The sequence below is a fragment of the Nematocida displodere genome, assembly GCF_001642395.1.
Source record: "Nematocida displodere strain JUm2807 chromosome Unknown 4, whole genome shotgun sequence".
Classification (NCBI taxonomy): domain Eukaryota; kingdom Fungi; phylum Microsporidia; genus Nematocida; species Nematocida displodere.
In genome coordinates, this window is record NW_027138157.1 from 1 (window position 1) to 22,682 (window position 22,682).

At 48.6% G+C, this 22,682-nt stretch overlaps 16 protein-coding genes across 16 annotated transcripts; 8 read left to right on the forward strand and 8 right to left on the reverse strand.

The window, feature by feature from the left end:
- Positions 1 to 196: 196 nt before the first annotated feature.
- On the forward strand, positions 197 to 1,885 carry NEDG_01253 (uncharacterized protein; the record flags this gene model as incomplete). The annotated part of the gene is made up of 1 exon (XM_067688671.1): positions 197 to 1,885. One exon carries the CDS (start codon positions 197 to 199, stop codon positions 1,883 to 1,885), a length of 1,689 nt encoding a protein of 562 aa, XP_067543859.1.
- Positions 1,886 to 2,132: 247 nt separating this feature from the next.
- Positions 2,133 to 3,029, forward strand: NEDG_01254 (uncharacterized protein; the record flags this gene model as incomplete). The annotated part of the gene is made up of 1 exon (XM_067688672.1): positions 2,133 to 3,029. One exon carries the CDS (start codon positions 2,133 to 2,135, stop codon positions 3,027 to 3,029), a length of 897 nt encoding a protein of 298 aa, XP_067543860.1.
- Positions 3,030 to 3,908: 879 nt separating this feature from the next.
- Positions 3,909 to 4,706, reverse strand: NEDG_01255 (uncharacterized protein; the record flags this gene model as incomplete). The annotated part of the gene is made up of 1 exon (XM_067688673.1): positions 3,909 to 4,706. One exon carries the CDS (start codon positions 4,704 to 4,706, stop codon positions 3,909 to 3,911), a length of 798 nt encoding a protein of 265 aa, XP_067543861.1.
- Positions 4,707 to 4,754: 48 nt separating this feature from the next.
- Positions 4,755 to 5,360, reverse strand: NEDG_01256 (CDK-activating kinase assembly factor MAT1; the record flags this gene model as incomplete). The annotated part of the gene is made up of 1 exon (XM_067688674.1): positions 4,755 to 5,360. The coding sequence occupies one exon, from the start codon at positions 5,358 to 5,360 to the stop codon at positions 4,755 to 4,757; it is 606 nt and encodes a 201-aa protein (XP_067543862.1).
- Positions 5,361 to 5,452: 92 nt separating this feature from the next.
- NEDG_01257 (Ca2+-transporting ATPase) lies at positions 5,453 to 8,275 on the reverse strand (the record flags this gene model as incomplete). The annotated part of the gene is made up of 1 exon (XM_067688675.1): positions 5,453 to 8,275. The coding sequence occupies one exon, from the start codon at positions 8,273 to 8,275 to the stop codon at positions 5,453 to 5,455; it is 2,823 nt and encodes a 940-aa protein (XP_067543863.1).
- Positions 8,276 to 8,446: 171 nt separating this feature from the next.
- NEDG_01258 (small subunit ribosomal protein S21e) lies at positions 8,447 to 8,653 on the forward strand (the record flags this gene model as incomplete). The annotated part of the gene is made up of 1 exon (XM_067688676.1): positions 8,447 to 8,653. One exon carries the CDS (start codon positions 8,447 to 8,449, stop codon positions 8,651 to 8,653), a length of 207 nt encoding a protein of 68 aa, XP_067543864.1.
- A 136-nt stretch (positions 8,654 to 8,789) lies between these two features.
- Positions 8,790 to 9,551, forward strand: NEDG_01259 (triosephosphate isomerase (TIM); the record flags this gene model as incomplete). The annotated part of the gene is made up of 1 exon (XM_067688677.1): positions 8,790 to 9,551. One exon carries the CDS (start codon positions 8,790 to 8,792, stop codon positions 9,549 to 9,551), a length of 762 nt encoding a protein of 253 aa, XP_067543865.1.
- A 13-nt stretch (positions 9,552 to 9,564) lies between these two features.
- NEDG_01260 (uncharacterized protein) lies at positions 9,565 to 10,089 on the reverse strand (the record flags this gene model as incomplete). The annotated part of the gene is made up of 1 exon (XM_067688678.1): positions 9,565 to 10,089. One exon carries the CDS (start codon positions 10,087 to 10,089, stop codon positions 9,565 to 9,567), a length of 525 nt encoding a protein of 174 aa, XP_067543866.1.
- Positions 10,090 to 10,294: 205 nt separating this feature from the next.
- Positions 10,295 to 11,185, forward strand: NEDG_01261 (solute carrier family 35 (UDP-sugar transporter), member A1/2/3; the record flags this gene model as incomplete). Its single annotated transcript, XM_067688679.1, has 1 exon — positions 10,295 to 11,185. One exon carries the CDS (start codon positions 10,295 to 10,297, stop codon positions 11,183 to 11,185), a length of 891 nt encoding a protein of 296 aa, XP_067543867.1.
- Positions 11,186 to 11,273: 88 nt separating this feature from the next.
- Positions 11,274 to 15,836, reverse strand: NEDG_01262 (uncharacterized protein; the record flags this gene model as incomplete). The annotated part of the gene is made up of 1 exon (XM_067688680.1): positions 11,274 to 15,836. One exon carries the CDS (start codon positions 15,834 to 15,836, stop codon positions 11,274 to 11,276), a length of 4,563 nt encoding a protein of 1,520 aa, XP_067543868.1.
- A 271-nt stretch (positions 15,837 to 16,107) lies between these two features.
- Positions 16,108 to 18,015, forward strand: NEDG_01263 (uncharacterized protein; the record flags this gene model as incomplete). The annotated part of the gene is made up of 1 exon (XM_067688681.1): positions 16,108 to 18,015. One exon carries the CDS (start codon positions 16,108 to 16,110, stop codon positions 18,013 to 18,015), a length of 1,908 nt encoding a protein of 635 aa, XP_067543869.1.
- Positions 18,016 to 18,050: 35 nt separating this feature from the next.
- Positions 18,051 to 18,386, reverse strand: NEDG_01264 (U6 snRNA-associated Sm-like protein LSm2; the record flags this gene model as incomplete). The annotated part of the gene is made up of 1 exon (XM_067688682.1): positions 18,051 to 18,386. One exon carries the CDS (start codon positions 18,384 to 18,386, stop codon positions 18,051 to 18,053), a length of 336 nt encoding a protein of 111 aa, XP_067543870.1.
- A 29-nt stretch (positions 18,387 to 18,415) lies between these two features.
- Positions 18,416 to 19,657, forward strand: NEDG_01265 (pyruvate kinase; the record flags this gene model as incomplete). The annotated part of the gene is made up of 1 exon (XM_067688683.1): positions 18,416 to 19,657. One exon carries the CDS (start codon positions 18,416 to 18,418, stop codon positions 19,655 to 19,657), a length of 1,242 nt encoding a protein of 413 aa, XP_067543871.1.
- Positions 19,658 to 19,765: 108 nt separating this feature from the next.
- On the forward strand, positions 19,766 to 20,803 carry NEDG_01266 (choline/ethanolamine kinase; the record flags this gene model as incomplete). The annotated part of the gene is made up of 1 exon (XM_067688684.1): positions 19,766 to 20,803. One exon carries the CDS (start codon positions 19,766 to 19,768, stop codon positions 20,801 to 20,803), a length of 1,038 nt encoding a protein of 345 aa, XP_067543872.1.
- An 81-nt stretch (positions 20,804 to 20,884) lies between these two features.
- On the reverse strand, positions 20,885 to 21,553 carry NEDG_01267 (transcription initiation factor TFIIF subunit beta; the record flags this gene model as incomplete). Its single annotated transcript, XM_067688685.1, has 1 exon — positions 20,885 to 21,553. The coding sequence occupies one exon, from the start codon at positions 21,551 to 21,553 to the stop codon at positions 20,885 to 20,887; it is 669 nt and encodes a 222-aa protein (XP_067543873.1).
- Positions 21,554 to 21,683: 130 nt separating this feature from the next.
- NEDG_01268 (60S ribosomal protein uL4) lies at positions 21,684 to 22,679 on the reverse strand (the record flags this gene model as incomplete). The annotated part of the gene is made up of 1 exon (XM_067688686.1): positions 21,684 to 22,679. One exon carries the CDS (start codon positions 22,677 to 22,679, stop codon positions 21,684 to 21,686), a length of 996 nt encoding a protein of 331 aa, XP_067543874.1.
- Positions 22,680 to 22,682: the final 3 nt, after the last annotated feature.

Genomic DNA, 22,682 nt, shown 5'->3' on the forward strand with positions numbered 1-22,682 from the left:
ATCAACCTGCACAGTGTGCAAACATCCGAATGTCTTGTCTATATGTCTTGTCTATATGTCTTGTCTATAAATAGTTGTGTAAGGTACGGCTTAATAACCCATACATATGCACCTTACTATAAAAACATTTACTTAAAGCATATAAAATTTTATGCACCTTACTATAAAAACATTTATTTAAAACATACAAAATTTTATGCACCTATTGTCCGAGCTAACCGCGTGCACACGCACCTTGACCATTATCCTTATACTCCTTGAGTCTTTGTCCGCCAGCCCTTTCTGCAGCCCCTGGGTAGACCCCGCCGTTATATACCTTGGTTCTCCATACACCAAACAAACCCTTGCTTTTTTCCGGGTTTCTGGGTATGAACTGCCAACAGAAAAGCGAGCTGGTGAGGTTCGCCTTGCCAAGAACACAAAAATCTCCCAACTCGAGATACGCCTTGATAGATACACGCTTGAAACGATGCCTGAACACATGGTCCAGGGCTTGGTGTTTGACAGCGTAACCCTTCAGTATAAGGAAACCTCGACGACCATGCAAAAACCACTAAGCAAAGAACTAGTGGCAAAGTTTTTTCGGGCTCTTGATGGGTTACACATGTCTGCATTGTATCTTGACAATCTATCCATTCCCGGCCTTGAGCGTGGTACACTCTGGGGGAAAAAAACTGGTAAGTTACTAGATCTAGATACTCGGAAATATGCCACAAAAGCTTCTTTGCCCTCTATCCACACCAAAAAGATAACTATACAACACATGTCAGACGCATCAATCACTGAGGTTCTATCTTGCTTTAATGCGGACATGAGTCTGAATGTGCTTGGCATTTACATACGCAATGCGCCCGAACTAACCACGCTTCGTTGCTTGGACTCGTTTAACCCAAAAGGCGGCATCTCTGTGCTATCTGTGGACAATACTGCAAATCTTGCCAGCATAGACTGTGCCCTGTTGTCCAGCAACAAAGTCCGGGATGTGTTTCAACTGCAGAGAACAAACAGGAAATTGTATTTATCGCCAGAAATGCTGCAAGCCATCACCTCGAAGCATTGGAAAACATTAGTGTTACCACTAGAGATCTGGGAATGTGTTGCAAAAAGGACAAACGAATCTTTTGTTGTCGATGACCTAACCATTGACTGTGACTGTGTGAAAAACTTTGATGCGCTTTGGAACATAAAGTACCGGGCAAAACAGTCTGTGAAGAGACTAACCCTAACCATTCCTCCTAAAAACACCTCCAAACCAACCTCGAACAAGAGTCTTAAAGAGATCTTAACAATGATAGATAGTTGTTTTGTGGACGTTGAAGAAGTTGAGCTTGACTTTGTCATCCGTGAGATACGTGGGTTCGAAACTAGGTCTATATGCGTAGAACCGCGCCTTCCAAAACTGAAATGTCTCTTATCCACCCAAGCCTTTGGCTGCCTCTATGTGTTCAACCCAACCAGAAGCATCTTGTGGATTGCGCCCAATGCATACAGCGACTGGGCAAGCGGTAAACTAAACGACGAAATGAAAACGGTCTCCGCCTCCCAGATTCTGTTCATATATGGACCCACCCGAACACCGTTCCTTCCCGCCACATACGCCACTAAAAACCCGAGCTGTTTTAAGTGTAACAAAACAGTCGATGACTTTAACGGACTAGACGAAAAAAGCAAACCTAAGTATCTAGGCATTTTCTGTAATAGCGGACACATGGCATGCATTACGTGCATAAGACTGCTGCCCCTAGAAAAGTGGGGAACGGATGACACACACAGTTGCCCCATTTGCAATACTGGTGTAGCTGTTTCTTTATCGTCTACCCTCACGATTGAAAAAAACAACAACAGAATATCACGTTTCGTGGTTTTATGGCTGCTAATCAAATAAATGATGTGCTACACACCAATTAACAGCTAATCAATCTTTTCTTACACGACCTAATCCGACCCAATCCGACCTAACCCGAACACAAAGCACTCTATTTCGTTGTCTTTGTGTGTATTGTATTTTTTAGAGTGGATATTTTGAATAGCTTTATTTTACCACCACCAACCCGAACAATCAAGATCCCCACTTTATATCAAACCTACGAATGTCTTATCTATAAATACTTATGTGTGTTATGCACCATTTTATGCAAACACCACGCACACACATCCTAGCTCGGTCACTTACAGTGCTTGCACTTGCATCCGCCTCAGTTATGGGTGTTAACTCTATTGGGAGCAACAGAAGTAACCAAGTGGCACACAGCACCAACCCATTCCCAACCATTAACTTTTTTGCGCGTTCGGGATGCACGCTGAAACATACTACCGCTGGTGGCGACACATACATTGTCAAAAGTATGGAGAACGAGGAAAACCTTTGGATCCATCTCAACAAATACACCCTTAGCTCAGTTCCCAATGTAATTGGCCCAAACATCGACTTTGTTAACCTAACACTTAGCAACCCAACAATTAACTACACAAAACCCGAACCACTAAAAAAGAATGTGGTGGAAAAAGTGCTTCGCGGCCTCAGTCCTCTTCGGCTAACAAAGCTTTTCATTGATGGCCTTGATCTTCCTACAGACTCGGACCCAGGCTCGGACCCTGACTCAGACCCCGAACATGACCCTGACTTTAGCTTTGACCCGAACACAAAACCATCCCGAGCTGTCAAACTGGAAAAACTCAGGTTTCTATCTCTAACAAACATGACAGATGCATCAATTGCCTGGTTTTTGTCTTGTTTTGATGTAAGTGAGTGTGAGTTTGACATCTACATAAACAAAAACCCCAAGCTAACCACACTTCAATGCCTGGACTCTTTTAGTCCACAAAACATTCCCATGCTAATTGTTCACAATGCTGAAAATCTTGCCAACATAGACTGTGCCTTACTCTCAAAAAAAAAAGTACAGGATGTGTTTGAACTATGGGACACAAACAAAAAACTGACTGCAACACCCGAAACACTGGGAAAAAATAGTGGTGCCTATAGAGGTCTGGGAGTGTTTTTTACCCACCCCGAAAGCAGCTTTTGACACAAACTTCCTATTTCTGGACTTTTGCCTCTCACCAGGTCTTGAAGGACTCTTGGATGCAAGAACCGAGCACAAAGCTTCAGTGAAAGTCCTTCGCATAGAAGTAAATAACCCGAGCAACAGCCCCGAGCTAAACAAAAAGGCCAGAGACTTCATTCCGTGGCTAGGCGGGTGCTTTAAAGAGACAGAGGAAATCATACTTGTCAACCACGAAGATGACAAGCCCCCGTTTGGCCTTTCCGACGAAGACACAGAACCACTTGCCACTCTAAACCTCAGATTCTTTTACTACCTTGTTCTGAAATACAAGCACTTCCATTGTGTGCGCAAGTTCTATTTGGCAAGACCCGAACACAACCGAGGAAATAACACAATTCGATCCTTCAGAGACTGGGTAACTGGAAGGCTGAGTAGAAAGAGGTTCTTTTACATATCAGACAAGTTCACACCAACAACGTTCCAACCCGAACCACCACTCAATCTAGACCAAGTATGTTCTAAGTGTGGCGATACAATTAGGATCATCCAAGACATAAGAACCGTAATCATCTATCCTTATCTGTTTTTTAGATGCAAGAACAACCATTTGTCATGTTTTTGGTGTTATAGGGACCCGTTGATACCCCGAAGACTCCCACCATGTTCTAGCTTTGCTGCCAAAACGTACATAATCTTTAACAAGAGTGTAGTGGTTAGGAAGTCTTCAGAATAGTTCGCTACCGGGCTCCACCATGCCACAGACCACTGCCGCATCGCCACAAACCGGCCCTTTATTAATAAATTGAGGTTGGTGTTCAGTTTTTAGCCTAATCAATTAGAGTTCAGGGCTCCCTCACCAGCTCCTCAAAATCAAAACAGAGTCATTTTTGGGGAAAGAGGCTAACGCAGAGATTGGGGCATGCTTGGGCGTCGTTCACACGGGGGAGTGCCGGAGAGCAAGTGTTGTTCGTGCCTTGCTTTTTCCTCTTTCTTTTTGATGCTCTTCCTGCGAAGCTTCTGAACAGCGTTGTAAGTCGTTTTAATTGCAGCAAATGCAAGGAACAGTGGAGGAGTTAGGAACGTGGCAAGCAAGCCGCCAGCAACGACTGGACCACCAATGTATTTAGTCAAAGACTTGCTTTTTTCAGAACCTGAAGATTTGGTTTCTGTTTTGGTTTTGGTTTTGGAAGGCTTCTTTCCCACCAGGTGCATTGGCTTTGGGAGTATTTTAGGCTTGGAGCTGCCAGGCTCTGCCATTTGGTACAGCCTGGATTGGCTGGAGGATCCTTCAAAGGACATTGCATCCAAAGAGTCCGTTTTCCTTGTCTGCTTCTTTGCCTTTTGCCCAGAGGCGTACGACTTAGCACTTCTATGGGCTGCGGCAAAAGCACCTGACGCTTTTTTCCGCATTGAGGAAAACCAGCCATCTTTACTCCGGCGCAGGCCATTGGCTCGGTAGGACGTGGCATCTCCATGGTCGCTATCAAACTCTGAGCCTGAGGAGTCCCCCGGGTCGTGCCGCGTCTCAAGGCTCCAAGCAGGCTTTGGAGACAGCGGCGGCCGAGACTGTGCATTGGGGATGTATGCGGGAAGAGAGCGTCTGAAACTACCACGATCACCTCCAGCTAGGACCACAGACAGGTACGTGGACAGGTGCATGGATACTCTAATAAGGTTCAGGTACTGGAATAGATTCATAAAGATAAAAAATTCACAATATTTATTAGATAGCAGGGTGGTGTGCAGCTAAATCTCTGAAGAAATAAGAGAGGCTGACGCCTTCATAATCATGACCTTGACTAGCTCGGCAACACTCTGCTTCTTATCTATTCGGTAAAAAACGGCATCAGGCACAGTGTCTGGGTTGATGGACTCTACGGCAAAGAAAAGGTCGATCTCTTTTAAGCTTGTCTCCCCCGGTGCTGGATCAACCTTTCTTCTTTTTGTTTCGGCAGGCTTAGCGCCTTCTTTTAGCTCCTGAAGCTTAACAGTCATTTCTCGGGTGCCTTTCATCAGGGTCAGCTCCTGAACAACGTCCTCTATCTGTTCCAGGTACTCATTGTACTCCTCTTCGTCAGAGTAGTCCTCTAATGATTTTCCTAGATAAGAAATAACCGTTTTTCTAATTCGGCAGTCTCTTTCAACGCTAACGTCCTCAAATGTTTGACTGGTGTAGTTAGAGCGTCTGAGAGTTATCCCGCATTCAGGGCACTCATTAGGTCCATTGGAGAACAATCTTGACACACACATCTCACAAAGACTGTGGTAGCACGGGCTTACAAATATCTTGATTCCCGGGTTAATGTATGAGTTGCTCTTACACTTGGGGCAAGAAACTTCTGAAGTCTTCATTTTCGTGGAGAAAGAGAAAATTATTTTCCGGGGCTTTTTACCGCCCCACAGCCCTTCCCAGTCCCTGCACCGCCCGAGCACCCGGCCCGGTCCTAAACCGAAACCAGGGAGTGCTCCTGGGTGCTGAAGGTGCCTGGTCTAGGTCGTTCGTTGTGAATTCCGGCCTTTTTCTCTTTTTTCAGGAGGCAAATGGCCAAGCCAAGGCCCAAAACGGTTCCTGCACAGATAATCGAGCAGAGCCCGTCGTAGAGAGAAGCTGGGAGGGTCTGGGTCCGTCTGCTGAGGAACAGCGTGCTGCCACTCTGGACAGTGGCCGTGGCCACAATCAAAACTGCCAAAATGGGGTTGGTTGTTGTTGAAGTGAAAATCTCTGCAACCCTGAAATTAAGCGTGTTTGCTGTAACTAGCCCAAAGATTTGCATAAACACAAAAGCGTTGAAAATAAACGGTTTTCCCAGCTGGTGCCTGTGCAAAAAAAAGACGCCAAGCATCTGGAGCGCGTAGTTAGCCGCAATGTACCGAACCATCCTCGTTGTTACAATGGGCGCCTCCAGGCTCTCCGGGGCCCGCGAAAAGGTTTGTGGGGTTGGCGAGTTTGAGCTAAACCCAATTGAAGCAATGGTATCTCCAATGAAGTTCATCCAGAGGATCTTAAAAGTAGATAGCGAAGTTGGGTCGTACTGAAAAACCGCGTCCAGAATGGAGAGGGTGATTGTAGAAAGGGTCAGCGTTAGCTGAAATTGGGTGAACTTTCTGATGTTGTCGTTCACACACCGTCCCCATCCAATTGACTTAATCAGGGCTGTGAACTCTCCCCGCAAAAGCACAATGTCTGAGGCGTTCTTAGCTGCCTCGGTGCCGCATCCCAGGGCAAAGCCAATGTCTGAGTGCTTAAGAGCGGGTGCATCGTTAGCGCCATCGCCAGTTACGCCCACTATCTCTCCTTTTTTCTTCAAGAGAGTGACTAGGCGAAGCTTGTCTTCGGGAATTGACCGGTAGAGTATTTTAAGGTTATCAAGGTTTCTTGTGGCGTCTTCATCGCTTAGCGCCCTGAACTCTTCACCGCTCAGTAGCAGGTCGTCGTCTTTAAGGATGCCCACCGCATTGGCCACCATAACGGTGGTGTTTTTGCTATCTCCAGTGACTATCTTTAAGCCAATCTGGGCGCTTTCAAAGGCCGCGGCGCACTCTTCCACGTCCGAGCGCAGGTCGTCCTCTAGTCCGAGCATTGCGACAAACACCAGGTCGCACTCGCTCGCCACCTCTAGCCCCCTGCCCTCCCGGTAGCACATGCAAATGCACCGATAGCTGTTGTTCAGGGCCTGGCAGGCATCAAAAACGGTGCTGGAAATTGGAACGGGCCCACAGTCACCAAGCATCGTCTGGCAGTTGGGCAGAAGCACTTCTGGGGCCCCTTTGAAATACGTCCTGTTCCCGTGTCCGTGCATGTACAGGCTGCTCTCATTTGAGGCCTGCACGGGGACGTAGGTGGACATGTACTTCCTGGTAGAGCTGAATGGCTGGACCAGGCACCCGTCGAGGTGGAGGCTCTGGTACGCCCCCTCCCGCACCAAAGCTTCAACAAGAGCCACCTCCGTCTTTGGCCCATGGACGCCGTCCTTTCCAACGAAGGCTGTTGAGTTAACTAGAACGCCAACGGTTATTTCATCAACAACACTTATTTTTAAAAAATTTGCTATTGGATGTACCTGACCGTTAGCAAAAACTTTCTTTACCACCATGGTGTTTTTCGTTAGTGTGCCTGTTTTATCAAGACAGACAACCGTCGTACTGTTCATGGTTTCGCACTTTGAAATGCTTCTAACCAGGGCATTGGACTTGTACATCTGGAGGGAGGCGTAGACAAGGGACATGGTCACCGCCATTGGCAGCCCTTCAGGGATAGCTACCGTGGTGAGAGAGATGGCCTCAATCAGGGCCGAAAGAAAAGTTTTATCGCTGGCGCCAACGGTTATTCTCAAAGCGTTGCAAAGAAAAATCGCTCCACTAAGAGAGGCACCAAAGACGGCCAGGCGGTCAACCAGGACCTCCAGCTTTTTCTGAAGAACCGTTTTTTCTTTCCGCTCGGCATAGACTATCTCATCAAGCCTTCCCCGCACGCAGCTGCTCCCCACAGCCACTACCAGCCCAAGACACGTCCCTGACACAACGTACGTCCCTGACACCAGAAACGGGTCCTCTTCTCCCTTGCCAACCCACTCGCTCTCCCCGCTGACCATCGATTCGTCACACGAGAGGGCGTTCCACTCCTTGGCCAGAATGTCCCCAGGAACCACGTCCCCGGGCTCCAGCCAGACACAGTCGCCTACCAGCAAGGTATCTCCGTCCACCAGCTCTTTTTTCTTATCTTTAACAACTTTCACCCGCGTTTTTGTTGCCTTATCTTTGAGCTTGGTAACGGACGCTTCTTTTTTTCGCTCACTGACAACACCAATGGTCACAATAACTCCTATCACCACAATGATCGAGACTCCTTCGATGTAAGAGTGCTTGCCCTTGGTCAGAAACTCGTAGGCTCCAACAGCGTTGCTAATAACTGAGACAAAGCCCAAGTACCTGAGCGTTTTATCCTCCATTTGAATTTTGATCAGCTTTAACAGTCTCTGGGCTTTGGGCGCTTTGATAACGTTTTCTCCAAACTCTTTTTTGTTCTCCACCTCCCCAAGCCTTTGCTCCACCCCCGCCACTCCCCCCAAAGCCTTTAAAGCATCGCTGCTTTGGCTGCGGAAGAGACTGGAAATGGCTTCTTTTAGCTCGTTTGCTGCTTTTAGAGGACCTTCTTCCACGTGCATGTTCTCCTGCTCGCTGCCTGTTTTTGGGTGCCCCCTCTTTCTTTGGCCTTGTTTCTCTGCTCCAGCCTTGTCTTGGCTCTCCTCCAAATCGTTTTGCTTCATTTATTTTCAAGAGACAAAAAGTTTAAATTCCTTTGGCCAGTGCCCGCCCAAACCTTCGAAGAAAACCTTCCAAATACTCTTCCCGCTTAGTGCCCCAGGTCACCCCACCAGACTAACCCAAACGTTTCAGCAGTCTTTATTTTTTTAATATTTTACACCCACGTAGTTACCATGGAAAGAGCAATAAGAAAGTGTGCATTCACCAAGAGACCCATCTCCTCGCAGGACAAGTCCAGTGTGGTATTCACCGTTGGACTTCTCGATGAAAATGGCAGATACACCGGACAAAACAGAATACTCTCAGTCTGTGGAACAGTAAGAAAAGACGGATCAGCTAACAAGCTCCTATACAACGATTCAATAGAGTCTCAGTACTAAATAAAGGTTGGTGCATTGGTATGGGTGTGTGGGTAGTGGTACGGTATGAGTGGGTAGTGGTACGGTGGTACAGTGGTACGGTGTGAGTGCAACAAACAGACACTTAGCCATAATTCACCACACACTGTTTACGCTTATGAAAGTCTGTGTTGGGAACTGGAAGATGAATGGAAGCACGGGGCTTCTGAATGAGATGGTTGAAAAGCTTAACCAGAAGAGGTACACGCGGGTAGAGGTAGTTATAGCTCCACCGTTCACCCATTTAAAGAAGGCCTCTGAGACCCTGGATAAGAGGTACAGCGTTTGTGCCCAGAGTCTTTGCGGCCTCTCAGAGGAGGGGTCTTTTACGGGGGCGGTGGGAACGTCTCTGCTTAAGGACGTGGGGGTTCACCACGTCATCATTGGGCACTCTGAGAGGGTGAAGCATTTTGGCGAGGAAACAAAAACCTTTCTACAGGCAACTGTCACCGCCCTTAAAAACGGTCTAGCAGTGATTTATTGTGTTGGAGAAAGTGAGGTAGACCGGGAAGAGGAAAGAACCATGGAAGTTATAAAACATACAATGAACGCGCTTATAAGCACCCTGCACAAAGAGGGCGTCTGGGAGCTTCGGGGCAAGCTAACCGTTGCCTACGAGCCTCTCTGGGCCATTGGGTCGGGAGCAACGCCAACGGTGGCTGAAATAGAGGCGGTGCAGCTGGGAATAAAAAGCACGCTGCCGTGGGACGCTCCAGTGCTGTATGGAGGCTCAGTTACTTCTGCCAACACAGAAGAGCTCCTAAGCGTTAAGGGTCTTGGTGGTTTCCTAATTGGGAAATCTTCACTATCAGATGATTTTTTTAAAATTTGCGATATCTGCAACGGTCAAGAAACAGTGTCTCAGGGCCCTGGCCCTTAGGCTGGCTGGGGCCTTACTTCTCCACCATCGTTCTATAGATCTTCTTTGCGTTGTAGAAGGGGTTGTACTTGTACCTTTCCATGTGCTTCTTGATTTTGATGCCTGTCAGGTAAACTAGGCCGAGGAAGTAGACTACCAGAATCGGGGTGTAGACGGGAATGTTAAAAAGAGGAATAAAAGTGGTAGTTAGGGCCGTTAGTACCGATTGCATTGAAAGGTACCAGTAGTCTACCTCTGGAAGCCTTCTGATAAACGGCTTTGTTTCGTCTCCGCTTCTTCTAATGCTTGCATCTACTGGTGTGTGCGGGTCTTCGTCTATTTCAAAGGGGTCTGGTACCTCGCTGTCAATTGGCGTGCAAAAGCCAATGAAGCCGTGAAGAAGGTAGAGGAAAAAGCAATAAGAAACCAGGCGGTATCCACCAGTCATGTACACTCTGAGCGCAAACAAACCTACCAACGCCGCAAATCCCAGCCACCGCTCTCTTGGTCGGGTTATGGCCTTGTTTGCATACGTGTGGATAATGTTTTGTATTTGCATTACAGAAAAAACATTTCCAAATTTGAAGACTTTGGGGTTGGCTTCGGGATTGTTCGGGTTAGGGCCTGTCTTCGGGTTGTCTTGTGAAGAGGACCCGAAATGTCGAGCGCATGTGGTTTAATGGTATAATCCTCGCTTGCCATGCGAGGGACCCGGGTTCGATTCCCGGCATGCGCACTTTTTTTGTTTCAGTTCTTTTTTTTTAATGGCCAAAATAAAACATTGGCGGCTACTTGGACTCTCGCTAGCAAACGTTGTAATCCTCTATTTGCTGCTTTTTGTGACCAAAACGGCGGGAGCACTAACAACCACCGATAAATTTGCAGTTACCTTCTTGGGCGAAAGCTTGAAAGCTGTTGTTTGCTATCTCATGATGCGGTGGAAAGAGAAGAAGCCGTTTGTTTATAACAAGAAGTATCTGCTGATTGGCGCTTTTTCTTCGTTCCAGTCCTTTACGGCGCTTAAAGCCACCCAGGTCTTGCCAGCTATTCTCTTGCAGATTATCTGGCAGAGCAGAACGTTTTTCGTCTTTCTTCTCTCACACCTGATTCTTAACCGGAAATATTCAAGAATGCAGGTTTTTTCTCAGGTAGTTCTTTTTGTTGCGCTGATGCTTCCTTTATGCGACGAAGAAATCTCTGTCTTTGGGGTTAAAGCGCTAAGCGCTACTCTGGCCTGGGCCATAGTGGCTGCGACCTCTTGTCTGTCCAGTGCTATTTCGAGCGTTTACTTTGAAAAAATAGTTAAAACCAGTGGCACCGGTATGTGGGAGGGCTCTCTCAACTACTCTCTTTCTGTAGCTCTTATTTCAGGGCTTGGGGCTTTGGCCAGTATTTCCTCGAAAACCGAGATAAGGAATGCTCCCGTCGTTCTAACAATGTCTGTTCTGAGATGTGCAGAGGGTGTGGTTATTGTAAACCTAGTAACTATCTACTCCACCCTCTACAGATCACTTGTCAGCGCTTTGTGCACCGGTATCTTATCTATACCAGTAGCTATCCAGTTTGAAGAAAAAATAACCGGTCTAGGAATTGCCTCTTTAGGAATGATTGTGGTGTCTTTAGGACTGTTCAACTATGGCAGGATTAAGGGCTAATAGTGTTAGGACCAGGGGATGAATAAATGATAATTAGACTCTTTATACGTAGATATAGAGGTGTGTGGGGTGGGGTGGTTAGTTCGGGTTAGGGGCGGCGGTGGTCCTGATCTAGATGCTCTTCTAGGGTGTAGATGTTCTTAGCGGCCTGGTCCTCCCTTGCAACCACCCCGGGGTCGTTCAGGAAGCTTTTGGGGACCTCTGTGGTTAGTAGGGTTTTTATGCACCTTTTGATGTAGAGGTGCGATCCTGGTATCCAGTCGATAAAGAAGCTCCCTAGCACTCCTAGGTAGTAGTTTGTGTTGGTAAAGCCGAGAAACGCCCGGACAGCTCCTTTGTTCAGGGTTAGGGCAAAGACTCGCTTGTTGTCCACCACCAGAAAGGCCGTCATTTCCCCGCTAACTACTTTGGCAATGTGGATGCCGTTGTCTACAAAAGCGCCTGAGGCCCACCCCGAAACAACCAGAACGCTCTTATCTTCCCTACCGACCGATATGCTGAGGGGGATGACCAGAAGAGTCTTTTCTCGGTGCTCCACCACAATGAACACCGGCTTTTCTACCGATATTTCTTTGATAACGCCCGTTTCAAAGCTTCCTATCGCTAGGACGTTCTTTTTTGGCGTTGTTGCAATCGTGCTCAGCGGCGACACTGGAATGGTGCCTAGGGGCGTTGTAACCACAAAAGACCCTAAATACTCCGTAATGGTGCTGGTTACTCCGGAGAGGTAGGACGCTGCAGCTTTGGTGATTTTCGGGATGCCTGTGGACAGGTTTGTTCTGGGGGCGACCGAGTCCCCGTACGGCGTGAAGAGGAGAACAAGCTGGGCCAGAGGTGAAAGCTCCAGCTTTGAGTATGGCGCTGTGTTCGGTACACAAATGTGCTGCGGGGCAATGACACTGGCCCGGACAACTGCCTTATGGAGCAGTGGCACGGTGGCACTTGGGGCGAGGATGGTGTACCTAACGGCTGGAAGGGAGATAAAAATAGGGGCAACGTTGTTTTTGTCGTTGGTAGCCGTTAAAACACTAATGCCTTCAATGCTAACGTCTGCCACAACTAAAAGCCTAGGCACTCCCAGAAGTTTCTCAATCTTTCTAACCACGGCCTCTCCCAGCTCCTCCAAAGCGCCTCCCTGGACCACCGCGGTGAACAGAAGCTCTGAGAAGTGCAAATCCGCGGCGCTGGAGGCTGTTTGGATCTTGGTGCTTGTTTTGCCTCTGGAGATGAGGTTTGGGATAAGGCTCGGGATGAGGTTTGGGATAGTGATGGTGATTGGGCCAGGCTTTTTTTCAGGTGCGCTCTTTTTGCTGGCAAAGGCTCTGGTTAGCTCGGGAACGGACATGGTGCTAAATGGCTGGGTGTTTCGGCAAAGGCTTTGCTTGTAGAGGTTCTGGGTGCTCTGGGAGGTGTACTTGGAAAACACGCCGCCCTGTGTTAGGACATGCCCCCTGGTCTTTTCTGGGGTGTTTGGTCCAACGACTCTTCCCTCTATCTCTTTTAGGCTGATGGTAAGGTTTAGCCTCGGCTTTGGGGGCGCAGGTGTTACTGTTGGGAAGGCGGGGGTTGGTGGCTTTGGCTTGCGCGCAAAGGCGCTGGGAAAGATCATTAGCGTCTTGCTGGCGCTGGCCGTGACCATGCCTATCTCCAGCTGCGAGTTGTTATCTGGCTTTTCCCTAAGCCCAACCAACGCAGCCTGGTGGATGGTGAACGAGAGCGTGAGCCCCGCCCCAAAGTCTTTTCCAGTAACTGCTCCCAGCTCCTCCACAACGACTTTTGACATTTCAAGGCTTCCGTTATGATCGTCCGTGTTTACCTGAAAAAAAAAGCTTGGCAGCCTAAACATTCGCTCGTTGAACCTTAGGTAGGGAAAGACAAGGTTTTCGGTGCACCCGTACCTTACTTTGACGCACCCGCTTAGCACGGCGCTGTTCTGCTCCTCTATTTTTCCCTGAACCTCTAGCCTGGGCAGGGTGGCGGAGTCGGGCAGCCGAGCCCCGATCCGGTGCTCAAAGGTGAGCGTTGGCTGTCCCGACCTGACCCACTCGCTCCCGCTTCTCATAACGGCTATCTCCGTTCTAATCACCTTAAACAGACTAGATAGCCCGAGTGAGAGGGGGTAGAGGTTGTCGTTTAGTGGGGCACAGGCGAGCTGTTCTATGTAGTGCACCAGCTGTGAGTGGAACTTTGGGGTAATACCTATGGGGTGCACGCCGTCCGAGGTAGCGAATATCTGGAGAAGCCTGAAGTCAGCAGCGTGTAGGGAGACTATAATGGGGGTGGTGTACACGTACCCGAGCGAGCTCCCTTCACTGACGGCCACGCCCCCGAGGCTTTCAGCCTTGACCACCAGGGTGAACGACGAGCTGTTGCTGGGACACGCTTCAGGTGCTGTCTTAAGCAGGTAGGTGAAGCTATGGGTCCGGCTAAGGTCAGTTTTTTCGGAGTTTTCGGAGTTTGCGGTGTTTGCGGTGCTGGGGATGATGGAGTGCATGCCCTGCCTCTCCGTCAGCGAGCCCGAGACCAAGCATGCGTCTGGCGCCATCTTTAGCTCGCCAAAGGCGAGGGCCGTGTAAAGAACCGCGCTGGCCAGGGCTTTGGGGGTGTTCGGACTAGGCGGCGCGGCGGCGCGGCGGTTGGTAGCCCGGGCTTCTTTGGCCAGGCCTTTGCTAAACCCGAGCTTAATGGGCGTAACAAGCTTGTACGCTGGCGAGTGCAGGGTTTGCAGGCTGGTTATGTACGCCCCCCTGCTCCGGGTGCTTGTTCTCAGCGTCTCAATGAAAAGGTGCCCGGCCACCCCCTTCCCGCTTTGAAGCGACCAGATGTTGCTGTCTGGTGAGACAAAAGCCGCAAACTCCGAGGGAGCCAGGCGTCCTGAAAGAAGCTGGTTGTCTGAGTGGAGTGTTAGTGACAGGTCTGGCCACTGCACCCTGATGTAGTTCATTGGCCTGGCGTTCTTCTGGAAAAGCACCTTTACCTGGCCCAGGTACGCTCCCAAGTAGCTAAACACCCCGAACGGGGGCTTATCGGTAAGGTCGACCTCTAGGGTGTAGTGCCCAATGATCTCCTGGGGAGGAGCTGTGCTTGGCTGTGGGAGCAGCCACTCAAACCCAACGGACACGCCCTCTGCCTCTCTCCACCGCACGCCAAACCCGCTCAGGAGCTTCTGCCCAAGCATGGGCGAGTCGTGGACTACAAGCTCCACCTTTTTTAGCAGGGAGTTTTTATCGTTGTAGCCAACCTGCTCCTTGCCAATCACGTCCCGAAGAGAGCTAAGACTCTCCGCAAAAACCCCAAGACCCTCAAAGGCAAAGCACTTAGCGTTCGGGCTAGTTCGGGGCAGTAGAACGTGCTTCCCGTGAAGCGTTGCCACGCACTCTTCATTTATGTGCAACACCATGTCAAAGCTCGGAAGAGAGGTAGTCGCATTGATTGCCTTGGCCATATCTGCAAACGGGAGCAGCTCCTCGTTAAAAACGAACCGTGCATAGATACCCGTGTCCAGGGTTTTAAGTATTTCTATGTTCAGCAAGGGCGCGTCCAAAATCGGCATCGGGGGCCCCGGGCTTGAGAGGTACTTGAGCTTGAGTATCCCCGCTGCCTGGGTAATAAACTCGCTTACCAGGTCCAGGCCCAGGATGGGCTCGGTGCCTCCATCGCCGCGGCTGGCTAGGCCCCCTGAGCCGCTGGCCGTGGGCGTTCCAACCTCTATGTTCGTAAAGGCTATCTCAATTAGCTCTTTCTGGAAAAAGTCAGCGACTTTTTGTTTGGCGTAAAGCACCGAGGCTCTTGTTCCACTCAGAGCGAATGGAACGGCTGCGAGTGCAACGCCTTCCTGGATCTGGTGCTCACCGACAATGACCTGGCACGCCTCCCCGTTGCTGACGCAAATCTTCATGGCAATGGACGGAACGGTGCAGGTGACGTAGGAGGGCAGTCTGGTGTAGTTAAACCTACCGGAAATATCGAGAGCAGTCTCTGTCTGTGACATGGCGTAGCTCTCGATTGTCATGGGAAGCGGTCGCTTAGTGGGCGACGCCTCTTGGCCCACCGCCCTGGATCTGAGAACTTTGAACCTGTCAATCAGTTTTTCATTCGAGGGGTGCATGTTGCCAATAAACACAGCCAGGGTATACGGGATCATGAGGGAGATGCCCATTGATGGAAGGAACTTCCCCGCTTTGAAATAGACGGCCCCTTTAAACGTGAACAGAAGATTGTTTTCTGTTTGCATAAGGAAAGACTCCGGGGTTATTTTCTTTCGAACTGGGAGGTGGTACTTAAGGAGCACGTTAATGTTGAGCTCCTCTCCCCTCTTGAGCTCAATGCACTCTGAGGAGATGTATGCAAAGGGCTCTTCATTCCTGCTTGCCCCAAAACCAACTTTAATTCCTTTTGCTCCCATGTTGAAGGGGGCCTTGATTCCATCGCACTTGATGCCTACACTGATCTCACTGTTTTCTTTAAAATGCAGGTGGGTTATCTTAATCTTATCTATGTTATTTTTTATGCTGGTCAAAAAGAGAATCGAGCTTATCAGCGGTACAAAGAAAATAGCAAAGAATGTGCTTACACATACAACCACCACAAACCCTGCTATCTTTCTTTCAATGCGGTGTCTTGCCTCAATACTACCCCTTCCTATTTTCATCTGTCTCTAGATAAAATAAAATAAAATATAATCCACGGGCCCAGGTCCAGTCACAGGCCCCGCTACGCTGGGATGCAACCGGGTAGTGTCTTTCAAAAAGCCTCTCCTTTTTATAGCACAGGAAGCTTATTTGATTGCTCTGTTTTATATTTATAGCAGAGGAAGCTTATTTGATTGGGCTTTGTTATTTGGTTGGTTTGTTAGTTAAAGCGAGACCTAAATATTAGATAACTGGAAAGCCTTGAATAATTAATTAATTTTTAAATAAAAGATGAAAGACATAGTAGAGATGCAGTGCCCTTTAGTTAGTACTTGTGTGGAAGAGTGGAGAAGTTACATTCACAAAGAAACAGACGCCTTGTTGAAAGAACTTACTGAAAGTAGAAGTGCAGCAAGTATTAAAAAACATAAAACAAAAGAAACCATTACCCAGAGTATCCCTAAGCCACAGCCCAAAGCCAAGACAGAAAAGGAGCACGTGTCTTTTGATCTTTCAGAAAAGACAGAAGTAAGTGCCCCTCAAAAACCTGCCCAGGCTCTACCACAGCCTCCCACCCAAAACGCACCCCAAGGCCAACCCAAGCTACCCAGAGCCAGGCTACCAAGAACAAAACCAAGCACAGCCCAAGTACCTCCACAGCCAAAGGACCAAGAAACCACACCACTCCAACCCACCACTACACCCGCCACTCCTAACCCGCACACCTCTTCTAAGAAACCTAAAGGCAAAAAGAAGGAAAAAGTACCCCCCACTACCGCATCCACTACCGCACCCACTATCACACCTACTACCGCATCCACTACCGCACCCAGTACCAAAGAACCAATGAAAAAGAGAAAAGCAGCTATGCCCGCTGCAGAACAACTAAAACTGGAAGATGAAGAGAACAAAGCATCTGGACTGCCTAGGCCTGTGGAAGACGAGGAGACCAAAGCATCTGCACCACCTAAGCCTGTGGAAGACGAGGAGACCAAAGCATCTGCACCACCTAAGCCTGTGGAGGAAAAGAAAGACCAGGTGTCTAAAAAGTTCGAAGACGAACCCAATGCCAAAAACAGCCCCGCCCCCACATCCGCGCAGTTAGAGAAGACAGCACCTGTGCAACCGTCTGTTATCACACCATCTGTACTAGTGGAGGTAGTTCCCATCTCAGCACCCCCTCAAAAAACAACACCCACTGCCGCGCCCATACCTATTCCTGTAAAGAAAACCAAGGAGGCGCATCCTTTTAACCTCTTTGAGAAAGAGCTGAGTAGAAGGGACAAACCTGCCCAAAAAGACGGGGAAGAAAGCCTTCTGTTTGCGCAAAAGACCCAGGACAGTTCTGCCAATGAGCCAACAACCGAACTGGATACTTCTCATTCGCAAACGCTTCCCCTTCCCCGGGCCCCGAAAACCAGCAAAGCCAACCTGAAAACCAACCCAAAGCCCCAGGAACGGACTGAGGATGGAATAAGCAAGACGGGATACCTTTCCCTCTGTCAGTCGGTGGAAGAGAGCAAGATAGAAGAGCCAGCAAAGCCAAAACAAAGCTTTGAAAGAATGCTTCCCGTGCAAGAAGATTTAGACAAGGTAATGACCAAGATTGCTCCATATCTTAGCAATGAACCAGCAAAACCCGATACCACCGCCAAGCCCGAGCAAAAACCCGATACCACCGCCAAGCCCGAACACAAACCCGATACCAAGCCCGATACCACCGCCAAACCAGAACACAAACCCGATACCAAGCCCCTAAGGAAGCAGGAGCCTAAGATAGACAGGCCCAACCAATCGTTCGCTGGCCTAAGCAAAGAAGAGCTCAAGGAAAAGAGCGTGGGCCTAAACAAGCTGCTCCAGGCCATGAAAAACAAAAGCGGAGCTAATGCAGGCCCGCTCTTCTCTAAAAGTGAAATCAAAGATGCCCCTAGCACCACCCAAAAACCAGCAGCCACAGCCCCTCCAAGCTTCTCTCCCGTCATAGACTCAAGTGATGACGACATCAGGGACCCGCGATTTACCAAAAAGCAGTGGGTAGACAGTCCTTCGCTCCCAAGAAAGCTTCTACTGCAGGATGAAAACCAGGCAACCGAGATCTTTGGTCTTTCTGTAAATACAAAAGTGAACCTTAAAGAAATGTTCAGCGGCCTAAGCAACATCCCCCCAGACAGTCCAAACAGGTTCCCATCCGACAAATAGCACCACCCAAAAGAGGAGTAAACTTTAATTAACAACTAACCCGTTTCTATATCACCATCTTTCTCTTGACTTGTGCTCAGAAGTGTTTTGTACAGAATCGTTTTTCTAACGGTATTCTCTAGTCGATCTTTATGAACATCTTCTTCTTTGATCCATATAAACTTAACAGCAGATCCTCTCAGAAACACTGAAGTAGCACTCATTAGAGGAAGATAAACATCTTCTGGGAGGTGCTCTACTTTTAGACTGGATAGTTTGAGATTTAGGAAGGTATCTATGTCCTGAAGCGTTCCTGAAAGAGAAACATTGTTTTTTAGGGTTATGCGTATCTCCCTGCCCACAAGCGACTTAAAGACTGCGTGCATTGGCATCTTATAAAGAAAAAGAAATTTGTTTGTCTATGAAAAGAAGTGGTTGTAAGATCGTCTGTACCTTAGGACCGGCGTCAACAACAAAAGAAAGAATCAAGAAGATGTTTGATGAAGGGATGTGCATTGCCAGAGTTAACTTTAGTCACGGTGATGACACAACCCACCAATCAGTTTTTGACCTGCTAAATGAAATTAGGAGGGAGGAGAGGTACCAGGCACTGGGCGTAGCTGTAGACACCAAAGGCCCAGAAGTGCGCACGGGAACCTTTCAAGAGGGAAAGGTGCTTATTGAAACGGGCTCTACTGTCGTACTGACCACCATACTTGCTGAAGAAAACGCCTGTACATCAGAAAGAATCTTCATTGACCATAGCAACATCTACACCGACCTCCAGGGCGTTTCAGGTGCCAGTATCTTCATTGACGATGGAAAGCTTGAGCTAAAAATTACATCGGTCGACCCAAAGTCCCAAGAAATAACCACGGTAGCCAAAACCACAGCCACGCTTTCCTCCAAAAAAGGGGTGAACATCCCTGGGGTATCTCTCTCCCTCCCAGCTCTAACGGAAAAGGACAAAAAAGATATCTCCTTTGGCATTCGTAACGGTGCTGATTTCGTTTTTGCCTCTTTTATCAGGACAGCTTCACATCTTGAAGAGATAAGACAGATCCCAGGCACAGAGCAGCTTAAAGTCATTGCCAAGATAGAAAGTGTCGAAGGCTTAAAGAACCTTGAAGAAATTGTTGAGGCTTCCGACGGCATTCTCATTGCCCGCGGTGACCTAGGCATTGAAACGGACTACGCCTCGCTCTTTGCAACCCAGTGCTCCATTTCAAGACTCTGCCAGGCGAAGGACAAGCCCTTCATAGTGGCCACCCAAATGATGGAAAGCATGGAGCACGCCCAGAGACCAACGCGATCAGAAATAACCGACGTCGGCTTTGCCTACGCCACCTCTGCAGGATGCGTGATGCTCAGTGGAGAAACGGCTAACGGACAAGATCCCGTTAATACAGTTCGCTCAATGGCTCGGATACTTTTTTCAACGGCTGAAACTCTTGCCAAACAAAACCTTACCGTTTCTCTGGGCGGTACGCCTCAAACCAGAAAACTCAGAATCCTTCTTTCCAACAACGAGAAGTACTTGAGGTGGATGCAAATAGTCTTTGGGGCCATAAGCATCTACTCCCCCAATTTGCTTGAGGCAGGCATTCCCCAGGTACCTAGCGGCTACACCCCAGAGATCGAAAAGCACTCCATCCACCCATAACCGTCCCCCACAGCCCCCCACAGTCCCCGACCTTACCTGACCGTCCCCGACCTTACCTGACCTTACCTGACCATATAGTGGATTGATTCTTTATTTATCAGAAGAAGGATGTGCGGAGCAGAGGACAAGCTTGGAAGGAGTCAACAAGAAGCAAAGGAAAAAATCAAGAGGGGTAAAGTCCGCAAGGCACTAAAGAACGTAGCAACATACCTTAATTGCGCAGAGAGCGAGCTTACAGCCGACAAAGAACCTCTGGGGTACACTAACTCAGTCTTTCGGGTTGCTAGGAAGGAAGAAAGGTACATCTACAAAGAGTACAGCGGTAAGAAGGAGGGGTGCTCAGAGCTTTTCTGGCAAAAATTCTTTGGCTTCCCAAAGATCCTGAAAGAAGACAAAGAGTACCGCATTGACGAGTACGTCCAAAACCTCTCTCTCTCCCGAAGAATCACCCGAACTAACGGATTCTTAATTGAACTAGCTGGCCGGATTGCTTCGGTCCACAAAAGCTCGCCACCGCCAACGCATGGCTTGACCTACCTTGAAGCCATGCAGCAAGCCTCCAAGAACATTTGTCTTAAGCTGAGGAACACACGCCTGTACACCATTTTTACCAGAATTGAAAAAAAGATAACTGCCATTTACCAAGAAAGTTTATTTTTAGGAAAAATGTCTATCTGCCACAACGACCTTCAAGTGGGCAACATTCTTTTGCTCCCTGATGGAACGATCCAGCTCATTGACTTTGAGCACGTCTCCATGAACCTTCCAACTGTGGAAATAGCCAACCTCTTCCTAGAGCTGTCAACCAACTACCAGAAGAAGGGAGCACCCGTAAGCACCAGCCTTTCTCTTTCCTCCCCGCAAAAAACCCTCTTCCACCGCACCTACCTCTCCCAAACCAAGCCATCCAGCACCAGCGCCATTACCCCAGAACAGTTCGGCGTTGAGACAGACAAAATGAAAGGAGTCGTTTGCTACTACTGGATCCTCTGGGCCACCGCTCTTTTGGTTGATACACCCCCCAAAACCAATGGTTTTGATTATTTTTGCTTCATTGAGTACCGCCTGCAGTATTTGTGTGAGGAAGGACTCATCGCCCGAACTAACATCAAAGAAATTAAGAGTGCCATAATAAATGGGTTGTAGGGGCTTTTTCGGGTTTTCGGGTTTTCGGTTTTCGGTTGTCGAGAATTCGAGAATTTCGGTTTTCGGGTGCTGTGGAGGCATCTAGTTTTTGTACTCCGGCTTTAGCTCAAACATGTTTCTGTGCGTTTTTTTGTTCATAACGGCTATTTCTGAAAGAATTTCTTGGATGTATGCCTGTGGCTGCCCCGACCTGTCAGCAAGGTCCTTCAGCGACCAGTAAGGGTACTCCTCAAACGCTTTGAAGATAATGTCCATAACTTCTGTTTTGGCCAGTCTTTCTCTTTTTTTGTCCAAAAGCATCTTTTTCCTTTTTCGGGCCATTAGATCGTACTCTGTAGATCCATACTTTTCCATCCGGATGCCTTCTCTTAGACTGTCAACCGTTTTAACACCTTTTTTCTCCCGGCTAAGCACCAGCTCTCTTTCTCTTTTGTATCTGAGATACTCTGGAGTTATTTCAGGCTTGGCGTAGACCTCTTCCGTTACAACGCCATCTATGAAGGCGCCGTAGGTGCTCTGAGAAAAAGTAAACACCCCAGCCTTCTTGTCAAGACGCTCCAGCTTAAACTCTCGTGGAAAGTTTGCTGGGCCTATGCCAACATTTATGCTTAGCACACCTGTTTTTCGTTCGCCCTCGGTGGTTTCTTCCAGCGCTCCCACCTCTGTGCCTGCATCGTACCTCTCAAGGAGCTCTGCGAGCACTCTTGGAACCTTTACCAGGGTGACTTTTGGGTGTCTCCTCTCTCCCATAAATATTTTTATCCAAATACTTCCGCAAATATTTGTCCTCCCAGACCCCACAAAGACCCCATACCACTGTACCGTACCACTGTACCACATACCCCCAAAGGACCCCAACCTAACCCAAGGTATCTTTTATTTAGACGATCTCGTTAAATAGTTCAAAGTACGGGTTCATAGCCATAATCTTCTCTGGTGAAGACAAGGTCTTTCCCAGGCAAGCTGCTGGCTTCTTGTCAAAAAGGGCAACAACCTCCTCTGACTTTAGCAGAACCTTGTAATCGGGGCAGCTAAGCTTTGAGCTTGGCAGAACGTACTTGCTCTTAATTGCCTCTTCGCCCTCGTCCCCGAACAGCTCTCTGAGCCTCTCAAAGGCTCCCTCTGTCCACATAACCAGTCGACCAAGGTGGCCTCCTGGTGCCAGCTTAAGGATGTTCAGGCTGTCTACCTGCATTAGATCGACTCCGCAAATGTTTCTGAACGCTCGGACCAGGCCGTTGTTCTCTTTGTAAACGATAAGTAGACCCTTTCGCATCACCCATCTTCTGTTTCTTGACTTACCCTGGCCCCTTCTCAGAGACTTGCTCTCCTTGACTCTTTCTACCTCTTCACCAAGGGAGAAGCTTCTAAGCGTCTTCAGTGCCTCGGCTGTTTTTTTGATGTTTTGGAGCTCGTTGGAGACAACGAGAGGAATTTGTTTGAGGTTGGATATTCGGTGTCCTCGGCTCTCAACAAGTGCTGCTGAGGCGGTGGCTGCTACGGCCATAGCGGCAGCGTGTCTTCTGGCGGTAAGGTTGGTCTTTCGCTGCCATCTTCTAAGGACGGTGGTGGGGCTGGCCATTCTTCCCTTTCTACAGAAGTTGGCAAATGCTCCCTGCCCTGCTCTTCTGGTTCCTCCTCCGCTTACTCTTGGTACTCTAGCAAGTGCTCTTCCCGTTCCCCATGAATGGGCTGAGTGCCTCATTCCTGCAAGAGGGTCAACGGCGTACGGCTGCCTGGTGTTTCTCATGGCTCTGTTCTGGACTACGCTGACAAGTTCACTTCTGATGGGCACTCCAAAGACTTCTGGCAGTGCCACCTTCTTGTAGCACGTGGTCCCGTTTAATTCATAGCATTCTATCTCGTTCTGTATCATACC